General features: G+C 37.9%; 1 protein-coding gene across 10 annotated transcripts in view; it reads right to left on the bottom strand.

Moving 5' to 3' along the window:
* The window catches only part of KDM6A (lysine demethylase 6A), a 279,893-nt gene that overhangs the window by 62,705 nt on the left and 205,220 nt on the right, over positions 1-11,968 (bottom strand). For 6 of the 10 annotated variants that reach the window (XM_073359011.2, XM_073358944.2, XM_073358955.2 and 3 more), the window contains 7 exons: positions 9,748-9,846; positions 9,107-9,326; positions 8,401-8,535; positions 7,782-7,937; positions 7,054-7,149; positions 2,180-2,281; positions 599-994 (listed from right to left, as the gene is read on the bottom strand). In XM_073359011.2, coding sequence (XP_073215112.1) covers positions 599-994; positions 2,180-2,281; positions 7,054-7,149; positions 7,782-7,937; positions 8,401-8,535; positions 9,107-9,326; positions 9,748-9,846 — 1,204 coding nt within the window. The remainder of the gene's footprint in view (positions 1-598; positions 995-2,179; positions 2,282-7,053; positions 7,150-7,781; positions 7,938-8,400; positions 8,536-9,106; positions 9,327-9,747; positions 9,847-11,968) is intronic. The other 4 variants (XM_073358964.2, XM_073359031.2, XM_073358975.2 and 1 more) reach the window with 2 other exon arrangements.

The following is an 11,968-nucleotide window of genomic DNA, read 5'->3' as shown; positions in this document are numbered from 1 at the left end:
ATTTAGAATGATTAAAATAAGATGACAACATAATTTCAACAATGGCTATAACATTCGGCTCACTCATGGGTGGTGCGTGAACCCCCCCACATGGGAGACTAGCCCCCTGCCTCTTCTGCCTGAGGCCTCGCTCCTACCCCACCCGCCCCTTGCTCGCCAGAGCCAGAGGATCCCCAGGCCCCAAACACAGCCAGAGGAGCCCTGGCCAAGCCACCCCGAGCCCTGGCCTGCCTGCCGCAGCCACCCCAAGTCCTGGGCTGCCAGTAAGCCCAAACCCTGGCCCGCCAGCTGGCTCAAGCACCAGCTCGTCCACCCCAGATGTTCCAAGTCCCAGGCTGCTGGTTGGCCCAAGCCCAGGGCGTCCCGAACCCCAGCTGGCTTTGAGGGAGAGATGGAGCTGATTTAGAAGCTGATTTAGCTGCTATTTTAACAATAACGTATAATGGGTAGCTTTAATCAGCTGTAAGAATTTATCATCTGCATATGTTTAATCAACTTTTGAAAACAGAAAGCATGTGTTTTACAAAAGAAAGATGTCAAAAAGTGATTTAGACAGTACTTTGCTCACTTTATTGGATTAATAACGTGAATTGTATACCTGAGTGGAGTTAGATAGTTGGTTTTTCCACGGCTCCTCTGCGCTGCTGGTCAGGTTTGTGCGGTTATGAGGTAGAGAGAGTGCGTTTCGCTGCAGGTAAGGCACATTTCCATTACTTCCACTTCCTGTTATGTGATTATTGCCTATCAAAATAGCGTCTGTACTACCCAGCGTTCTTGGTGTGCTGCAGGGAACTGGGCCTGCTGGAAAGGGTCCATTAGCCATAGGCTGCCCAGGGCAAGCCGGACGGATTCCATGCTGAGTGACATTAGGCACTCTGGTTAAAGCAACCTGAGGCTGCTGACCAGAGACAGAGTTTGTAGGCAGTGATGAGTCAGTTGTTGGCCCATTAGAAATTCCAGTAGATCGTACCTGTGCAACTCCTGTTTGCCTCATCTAATGAAAAATTAGTAAGACAAAAGAATAAAGTTAATTACATAATTAAGAGACTACAGTAAAAGCTTTTTTATCTGGAATGTTGGGAGAATGGAGGGGTACCGGTAAGTGAAAAATTAACAAAGAGGGAGGGAGTTTGGGTGTGAGAGGGGGCTTGGGGCATGGGAGGGGATGCAGTGTGCTGGACCAGGGCAATGCTCATCTCAGGTGGCTTCTCACAAGTGGCGACATGTCCCAGCTGCTCCTACGTGGAGGCACAGCAAGGCAGATCTGCATGTTGCCTCCACCTGCAGGCGCCACCCCCGCATCTCCTATTAACTGGGGTTCCCGGCCAATGGGAGCTGCAGAGCCAGGGCACAGTATGGGGCGGGATGGGGGCAGCCTGGGAACATCAGGGACATGTCGCCCCTTCTGGGGAGCCACGCAGAGCTAGGTAGCGAATGTGCTGGCCCTATGTCAACCAGACTATAAACTGGACTTTCAATGAAGATCAGAAATGCCGGTTTGTAGAGCTTTTCTGTTTGTAAAGTGCCGAATAACACAGTTGTTCCTGTATATAAATATTGTGTACTGTTAATTTATTTTTACTCTATTGTTTCAAGTAAAGTTTGGTTGAAATTATGTTAATTTTATTCAACTTTTTTTTTTTTTTTGTAGCTTAGAAACCAGGTTCCTTCCAGTTTGTGCTGAATGGCAGAGCTGACATGCTCACAAATGGTGAGTGAATTTTAAGGTATAGTTATTGAGGGCAGACTTTTCTTCTAGGAAAGCCATAAAGAGACAGACAGATAGAATTAGGCTTTTACAATTGGACACACAAATATAAGAGAAGTGAGCAACAGACAGGAATGAGAGGTCTTTTGACAACTTACGACAAATGCTCATTTCGTAACTAGACTGTTTCTCAAACTTTGTCAGTCAAACAACTGACCAGAAAACAAATTAAAAAATTGGTTAATCATCATCTCTGGTAGTCCTACAATACAAAACAGCTAATGATGAATGTCTTTCAGCCAGTAAACATCAATCACAGTAAATGAAATGTCAAAGAAAACAGAAGATGTTATGTAAACTAGTAAATAGGGCACGAAAGTGTATACAGTACGAATAATTCGGGTTCAAAAAGAAAACAGAATGCGCCACTGATGCAAGTACTGAAAATTAGAAAAATATTTCTGCTCGCACCTGCTGGTGTTGCTGCATCAAGACAAACTGACTCTCCAGCTGTTCCAGCATAAGTTTCTGTGCTGGATTTAGATTTCTGTTTGCACGCAGCTGTTCCAAGTCCTGGAAAAAAAAACACTGCAGCATTATTTAGAATCATTCAACTTAGAACTGATTAAAAAGCTTCCTGATAACAATACTTAACACTGCCAGTACAAGTAAGGCTTCTGAAACTGAGAAAGTATAGCACAAAAGCTCCTAAAAGGACCAAACCCCTTTCTATAATCCACTGTTATACTAAAAACTCTATATAAGCATCTCTTATCTACTTAAGCTGAAAAAGACTTGATTATCTCAGTATATGTTATAAAACAGTACTGTACACAGTTCTTAAGTGTTCAATATGATTAAAGTACGTTTTTGCCGTGAAAGAATGTTAAATTCATAAAGTTCTTAAAATGTATACAACTCTTGACAACACACATTCTGTAATTTTCTCCTGTGTTATTCTTGCACTATGATACAAATCTCAAAATTGTCAATCCATTTTATATAAGAAAATCATTCTGTGTGAACTCTCACACTAAAATGGGAAAGAGCCAAATATACACAATCTTTACCTTAGAGAACAACAGATACAAGACTGAGCAGTTTTATAACTGAGGCGATAAACACTTACTTTAGTGCTAAAAATGTTTGTGAAATGTCCTCTCTATTTTCATTTAAGCTGCTGAGCACATAGTATTCATATTTTAACTCTTAAGAAAATCCATAGATATATTACGAAGAACGAATAGCTACCATAGTTGACTAATCAGGTTGTATGTTAATACATAATTGTTGAAGATATGAGACAAAGTGGATGCTGGAAAAGAAATACCTCAAAACATAAACTAGATAAAACAAGAGCCAGAAGTCCCAAACTGGTTACTTACCTGTACAGAAACTGTGCTTCTTCAAGGTGTGTGGTGCACATATACATTCCACTATAGATGTATGTGCACCCAATGCACTTGAGTCTGACACTTTTGCCAGCAGTACTAGCAGGTGGCGCATGGGCCTGGGTTATCCTTTTGCACTGATCTAAGGGTACCAAGGGGAGTGGTGACCACCTCCCTCTCCATTCTTTTGTACCAAAGGAATTTAATACCCAAAGCAGAGGAGAAAGTGGGAGGCTTGTGAAATGTGAATGTGAACAACACATCATGAAGAATAATAGTTACCGTTCAGGTAAGTAGACATTTTTTTTTTTGCCTTAAAAGTGATTGTGCTCATATACATTGCATTGTTGGTGAATCACCAGCAGCTTTCTTACAGGTAGTGGGACTTTGGATTACTTGAAGAGAGACTGAAAGGGTATGTCTATACTCCATTGAAAGCCTGAGCTTAACCTGACCCCCCCCTTGTGTTTACATTGCAATTGCACGAACCCAGGGCTTGGACCCAGGGTCCCAGGACGCTGCAGGGCTGGAGGGTCTGAGCTTGAGTTAAGCTAGGAACCAGGGTCCAAGTCCTATAGCTCTGCAGTGTAAACACAGCCCCGCTTGATTCGGGTCCTGGGAGTCAGTCGGAAGTTTCCCACAATTCCATGGGACAACTTCTTTAGTCCTCTACAGCCTAATAATCTGCAATCCACTCTATTGAAAAAGGAAGCCACCCCCATCTTTGTGAATGGCAGCTCAGGTCAGCGTTAACCCATTCTCTTCTGATCACCGATCTGCAAGCACACTACCAGGCAGCCTCGTGGGTCTGCAATGGAAAGCGAACTGATCAAGTATTTTGCAAAGCGAGCTGCTTCCTGGTAACATGCAGGGCTCGCAGTAACGTTTTCCCCGTTCCTAAGACTGACTTGCCAAAATTGGCATGATCTTTGGAAGCTTGAGTAATAGTTTAATGTCTGGAGAAGTATGCAGAGATGGCCATGTTACTGCTTTGCAAATATCCACTTGCAGGAATGTTGCTCAAAAAGACAAGTGAAGGGGAACGAGAACTAGTGGAGTGGGCTGTCATCCTTGCTGGAGTAGACACCTTTGTCAGACTGCAGCAAAGACTGATACAGATAGAAATCCAAAGCAAGATATGCTGGGCTGTAACAAGTTGCCCTTTAATACTTTCAGCATAGGCTAGAGAGAGTCGGGAAGTAGATCTGAAAGACTTTGTGTAGTCCAGGGAAAGTGCCCAAAGCCCTCCTAACAGTCACGGTATGAAGCTTTTCTTCAGCCTTGGAAGAATGAGGCTTCAGAAAGAACACTGGAAGATAAATAGTCTGGTTGAGGTGGAATACCATTTAAGGCATAAACCAAAGGTGCAGCCTAAGAGAGATCATGTCTTTGTCAATGGTCAAAGTTAAAATTCCCTCCAAGACAATGGCTATTGGGCTGACATCGTTAAGGCACGTCACTTTCATAGCCAACCTTACACGAGTGAGTGATGTGGCCAGCATCAAACCCAGCTGCCGTTGACTACTCTAACTCAATGGATCAGGTACCCATTTTGCAGCTGGGTAAACTAGAGATGGCCTTTCAGTGTGGTATCACGCAAGATTTGAACACACAACTTTCAGGATTGTAGTTAAGTACTGTAACTACTTGGCCACCTCATGTGGAATACTGTAAAAGGAGGGTCTGCTAAAAGTGCCTGTAGCTCTGACACCCCCCTTGCAGAGGTAATTGCTACCAACAATGCTGTTTACATTTATAGCAGTGGCAGAGATGTTATGCCACAGGTTCGAAGGGGGAACCCATCAACCTAAATTACTAAATTCAATACCCATGAAGGTACTGAATGGATCAGATATAGGAAGGTGCACATGAACAAGTCCCTTTACAAATCTGGACACCAAGGAATGAGAAAAGGTAGGAAACCCATCTACTGGTAGGTGAACTGCAGAAATGGATGCTAGACAGAGTCTTGCTGAGCTGTCAGAGACCAGAGGTTTTCAGGTCCAGCGAGTAGTCTAGAATATGCCTAGTCCCTGTGCTATTTGGTGATTAATTTACAAGATTCTGCCCAGTTTGAAAACCTTTAATGTTGCTGTATAGATGGCTCTAGCGTAATCCTTCCTGCTACTCACTAAAATGGCCTCGACAGCTCCAGAGCAGATTCTCTCCTCGCTGCACAAGTAGAGATCATCCATGATGTGAGACAGAGAACTTTTAGGTTGAGTTCTCACCTCACTACACCTCAACAAATAGAGAAATGCTTCCTTACCTCCCACTCCCGCGAAACTGTTCTAAGATGAAGAAAAAGCAGTATTAATTTCTAGACTAGTATCAGGTTTATGGTCTGATATCTTCTGTTCATCAGAGATCGCAATGAAAGCTTTATACCGTACAAATATCAGGGATCTTCCCTGTCCAATAGCACAAACCTTATGAGTAGAGCTATTTTAGAAGCTTAAACACCAAGAGAAAACATTTTAGGTGTTTTATTTCAAAAGGATTTATTATATTTATTATTTTTTCTCCATGTACAGCTGAGCTCGTGGTACTAAGAAAAACTAGTTTTAAAGCTAGATGAATGTAAAAAAATAACACCAATAATATTTTTTTAAACAAAGACATTTCTAAAATGCCTTCTCTGTAAATTGCATTACATATACAGAATACAAAGACAGAGATGGAATGAAGGTTTTATTCACTTTCATGTGAGATGACCTTCATAACTCATTTCTGGCTTTGTCATTCATAGATAATGAAACCATATTAAATGACTGTTAACAAATCCTTTATTCCATACATAGGGTGAAGACGGTAACGACACTTTCCCTTAAAGAGGAGGAAACAAAGTGAAAAAAGACAAAACGCTAGTGAGGCCTGAAAGGAAAGAGAAGTCGGAGAGATGGGAGAAAGCAGAGAAAAAAGTGATAAAGATTGCACAAAGGCAGGAGAGACAAATAGGTGGAAAAATCAAGTGGTATAATAAAACAATGCTGACTGGCTAAGGAGGCAACAACTAAGGGACTGTCTTTCAGGTAGAAAAAATATTTGTTAATTGTGCATAATGCCCACAGCCTTTGGGCAGTATACCAGAGTTTCAGGATCTATTTCCCCTCCTCAGAGCAATAATTTTTCTGCTGATGTCCTTGCATTTAGTCAATATTTGTGATATATATGGTGACGACTTTGGCCCAGGTCTGATTTTCAAAATGTGCATTCTTTTGCTACTGCTGAAGCTTGGCATGGTACACTGCAACCTTTGTCAGTGAGCTGAAGAATAAACTGAAAATACTGTAACAAAACAAACTAGATTTGAGTCAAGGTCTCAAAAATAAAGTCCAGCACTTCAACTGTAGAAGCCACCTGGTCTGAAATCCATGAACACCAGAGTTGAATTTCAACTCTCTCCATTATTGGTGATACAATAATCTTAAGTCCTTCACTTATAATTTTATCAGTTTGCCAAATGAAGACACAAGAAGTTAACTCACATGGATATTGGGAGGGGTGCAGTAGTTGTGCAGCACTTTGTAAATCTTAGGCAGCACAGCGAGTCATAAGTATTATTCATCTGACATCCAACAGTATGACTACTTCACACATTAAGTTAAAAAATGTTACAACAAGAAAAAATATTTACTTTTATCTGTCCATATTACAAATTTATTATAAGTGCTTATGTAATTAAAATATTCAACTTGTGCCATGTCACTAAACTGGAACTCAGGTTTTGTTGGTTTTTCATTTTAAGCTCGATTTCACACATACCACAGGAAAGCTATAAACACGAAAACTACTTGTATCAAACAATAAGCATTATATCAAAGTATACTCAATATTTACCATCTGATTCAGAAGTTTAAATGTGAAAAGTTTCTTTGAGTCCATTTCAGATATATTTCTGGTAAGAAAAAAAAGTCTCAAAGCTGCTCAGGGTTTTTTTTTAAACACACTTACCTGTAATTTCTGTGGTGTCAAGCACCAAGAATGAATTTGTTGCTGTACTGGAGGATGTGACACCGTATGACCACTGCTCCAAGCATCTGAAGTATTCTGAGAAAAACATTAAATTTAAATATATGACTATAAAAAGAGCAAATATTAGGTTTATAAAAGCTAGACATGAACGTCTTGATGAAAGGACTAACCACAGGTTTAAGAATAATACAGTATATAACAAGTATACTAAAATATACTTTCTCTCATTTTGCTTCAACCTATACAGTATCAGAACAATGAGAGAAAAGTAAATGATATTCAATATAGTATCTAATACCATAATGACAAGGAACCAAATCAAATAAGTCACTACCTCTTAAAAAAGTATTATGTGAAGAAGAAACATCCTGAATTTTAGATATAGTCAAAGGCAACAGACAGAACAACATGGCCATTTCCCTCTCTATTACAATACTATGATTATATTCTGAGATTAGGATAATTACTTCTATATATAGTGTCACTGATGTGTATTGCACTTAGGTACTTACTATCTCAATTGTAATCTCCTAATTAAATACACTGCTGAAAAATGCACTAACCTCAACACATGAACTTCTAAAACTTTCCCCATCTTAATGCCAAAGGATTACAATTAAAGTACAAGTTCTGTGGATACTGCACAATTTCTATGCATATTTTTGTATAATTTTGGCTCGGTCTCTTTAATTCACAAGAATATATACCTTTGTTGGACTAGATGTTCTTTTCCTCTTGGCAGGACTGGACAGGTCATCTACTTGGCTAGAAGGAATCATGTGTAGTGGCAAGGATTGCTGTGAAATTGGTGTTTGAGTGAGGCCTAGTACAGGTTCAGTATTTGGATGATGAGGTTTACAAGCCTAAGAATCACAGAAGGAAGACAAAAACATGGTTCTATATATTCTTAATTCTTTCAATTAAGCTACATACTTTTACGATCTGCATATCTTAAAAGGGCTGTGTGGATATACTGAAGCTGACTCAGTTACTGAAAATCAGTTTCCATATGGTCATCAATGAAGGAATGTGTACCTTTCTTGGAATTAATTTAAAAAAAAAAAACAAAAAAACAACCACTGTAGCATTTCTACTTAAGATGAAATCTCTCAAAATCATGAAAATCCACAAAGGTTCTAAATTGGTACCCCCATATTTCTCCCACATTATAGGGAGTCTTTTCTTGATCTAAATCCCTTTGCAAATAAATCAAAGGCTTTTTATTAATGAAAGCCAGCCCTGCACTCAGTAAAATAAGCTTGACTACTACAGATTGTAAAGAACCCTTAAAGCTGGGCACCTGCAGAACATAACCCAACTTCTCACCTGCTGTGCTGTGTTCATGGCACCCTGCCTGGAGGTAAGCTCTGCGGGGATTGGTAGGCTCCATGCCTCCTCAATACTAGGAAGTAATTTAGTTTTATTCTGTAGACTACCTTGTGGAAGGTTACACAACTGAGCCTAGGAAAAATTATGTAAAAAGCAAATTTAACACAAGCCTACTTTATTAAGAGCAAGTCCACGAAATCTTCCTAAATGCTGTAGCTAATTACGTCTTAAAGAGAGAATAGATTTAAAGTCTGGGGTTTTAGAAAGGTGCTAAGTATAAAGAGGGTAACCAGAATATAAACCTTTGTGAGAATCAGAATAAAGTTGAGCTCTGGTTTCAGAGGTCTCGTAACTCTTTTCTTCTGAAATTGCAAACAAGAGTGAAAGATAGTGTGTGTGTGTGTTCTCTCTCTCTCTAAATGCTATGACAACTTAAAAATGTAGACAGTACATAGAAAAAAAGTGATGTAAATCAATATGCATCAACTGAGTAATGTGCAAAACAGCATTATTTACAGGGATTGAGTCCCACTTAAAAATGGAAAATAAAACAATAATTCAAGCTATGATATGTTTACAATAAATATGGAAACAGGTTAAACACCATAAAACAATAAAACATTAACTGGTATGTTATTTTCCCCCTCCCCTCTGTTGTGTACATGATAAAATATTTCCCTTCCTTAAAGCTTTAAAGTTTTACCTGTAAATATTTTATCCGTGCTGCAAGTGCAGAGGTATTACTACAATTTTTGCTCCTAGTTGCGTTTAAGTAGCATTTAATGGCATCCTGAGGCTGGTTGCAGGACTCATAGAGTGTGCCTAAGTCCATCCAGGCTGCAGCATGGCCATGGTCCAATTGTACAGCACAGATATAGGCTTGTAAAGCATCCATAGGCTGATTTTGCTGTTGATATAGCACACTGAATAAAAAGATTGGTAAAGTTCAAAATTAGTAAAGTCTGAACACAAAGAAGTCATATACCCCACCACTAAACTCAGTATTTCTCATATAGTGAAGAAGAAAAACTTTTGTACATCAAGTGGAACACACCATTACATAATTCACTGTGACAACCATGAATGATACATTTTTATACCTTAACATGACAAGTTAAAATAAAAAGTACAACCAATATTGCAAATTAAAATTTAAGAGAGCAAATACCTACATATTTCTTTAAGGTCAAGATATTTATAGCATGGTTGACAGAACATTAATATATTAAGCTAGCAATTAGGAGCTTTATGTTCTACTGAGAACACAACGGTGTTAAAAAAAAACTTTTGTTTAAATGCACTAAAATTCAATTATTGTACTGCTTTTCCCTGCATCATTCTTACCCTATAGAACACCATGTATCTGCACTTGCTTCTGATTTATCAATAGATTGCCTATAAGATATAAAGGCATCCTGAACTTTCCCAATACTTGAATAGCACCTGGGAGAAGAGAGAAAGAACTGTGGTAATATTTAAAGTGATTATTGAGAATGGTTTGCCAAGAGTGGACTGGTATTAGTAAATTCATGCAAATACATACTCATACACATTAATCCAAAATAACCACTCTTTCTGAAAGTTTGACACAAAATGACACTGAATAAAAACTTCTGAATCATTATTACTAATTTATTTGTAAAATACACTAATTCTTCAGCATCAGCTATGCAAAGTTTAACTTGCTTTAAGTGCTAATACATGCTACATTATACTAATGTCCAGAATTAATACTACATTCTGGAAATGTACACGTTTCACCTGTGGTATTTCATTGAGCAAAAGGGAAAATATTTACATACAGATTGCAACACGGGAAGAATTAAACTTCCTGTTCCCAAGTAGTCAACTTGTGTGCATTTAAAAAAAATTAAATCTTGGTGGCAGGGAAGCTGAAATACTAGAGAAGAGAATTTATGACAACTAATATAGTGACACTACAAATACAGGGAATATTTTAGTAAGTACATTCTATCTTGTAGGTCGTCTTTGGGTGTATGCAGTTAGTACTGTAAATACCCTTCCCACACCATTCTTAATAAAATGTTAAACGACAATAAAAAGTGTAGTTTTACAGTCTAGTCTACAGGATGAACCAAATTTAGGAAAAATCCTGAATTTATTGTTCTGTATTTTTTTTAATATAATTTATTATGTGAATTCTAAGTATATATAACATTTTCAAAAGCAGTATGACATGGTAAGCAGAAACACTAGAACACAAAGAAGAGTGAGCTGTAATTATGCTACAAGGAAAAATGACTGCTTCCATCATAATCAGAAAGAAAATAAGATACTGAAACTTAAGTAGAAAAGTATTTTCTTTGGTTTTGCACACATTGCATAAGAACTAAATTGCAGGCAAACAGGGAAGATAAAGTCTTCAGAATACACAGAAAATAATTGAAAATTTATTCTTGTAAAAAAAAATAGAGACAAATATGAGCAAAATAAAGGCAAAAATTATCTACCTTTAAGCACGAAAAAAACCAGAGGTTCTTCTTTTACATTATATTAGGTACAGTAGGAAAGGAATCTAGTAAAACACTACCAGTATTTTACTTCACTTATGAATATTCACCAGGATTAAGTAAAAAAGCTTCAAAAGATAATAAGTTAGACTAAAACGTAATGAAACAAAGTCCCAGCATCTGTGTTAAAACCAGTTTCTCAGGAATTTTAAGGATCCTATCAGTATCATGATAGTCAAATTCAACTCCCACCAAAACTTAAAATAAGTTCATCACAATAATTCAAATATAACAAAAGTAAAGAATGTTCAAACATAATTTACACACAACTAGAAAACCTAGGAAAATCAAAGTTGAAGAATTTTATTTTAGTTAAAGCACTATATTTGTCTATCTTCCCCATAATATGGGTAACAGCTTCTTTGACTGGATGGAAGAGATCTAACTCAAGAGTGTGCAATCAAGTCACACGCAAGCGGTTGTGGCCTACAGAAGATAAGATGTATTAAAAGTCTAAATATTGCTCAAGTTACTGTTTACTAGTATGAGCTTCCTAACTTTTCTATCTTTTTTAAAAACAAGAAGGGGCATAAAATGCACAGTATTTACCAAAGACGACAACAACAAATAACTTACAATACAAAAAAAAAAAAAAAAAAAACAACTTACAAGGCTAAGAGTTAAATATTAAAGTATGGACCACTTATCTTGGAAGTCAGAATGGCTACATCTGAGCTATTCCAGTCTAACGTTTACCTTATATATTACAGAAAAACAAACTATATTATAAGTACAGAAAAAACTTTAAAGAAACTTTCACAGTAAAAAAGTGAGAGAATGGAGAAGTATGCAAGAAAAATGCAAGTGTTTTTGCTGGCAATTTACAGTGAGAGGAGAATAGATGTATGTGACAATAGGCGAGAAAGAAAAAAGTGAGTAGTGTAGTATCAGACTAGAGCAGCCATTTAGCTTAGATGACAACATCTGAGGCATTTGCGTTCAAGGCATAAAAGGAATCATGTACACTTTTGCACACGTGTACAGAGTATTTTCTGTCTCTTTATTTAATTATCTACTAAATTTCTAATTAAAAC

This window comes from Lepidochelys kempii, chromosome 1, assembly GCF_965140285.1.
Source record: "Lepidochelys kempii isolate rLepKem1 chromosome 1, rLepKem1.hap1, whole genome shotgun sequence".
In the NCBI taxonomy this organism is placed as follows: domain Eukaryota; kingdom Metazoa; phylum Chordata; order Testudines; family Cheloniidae; genus Lepidochelys; species Lepidochelys kempii.
Note: the sequence above shows the minus strand (reverse complement) of the source record. Positions and strands in the feature narration are given on the sequence as shown.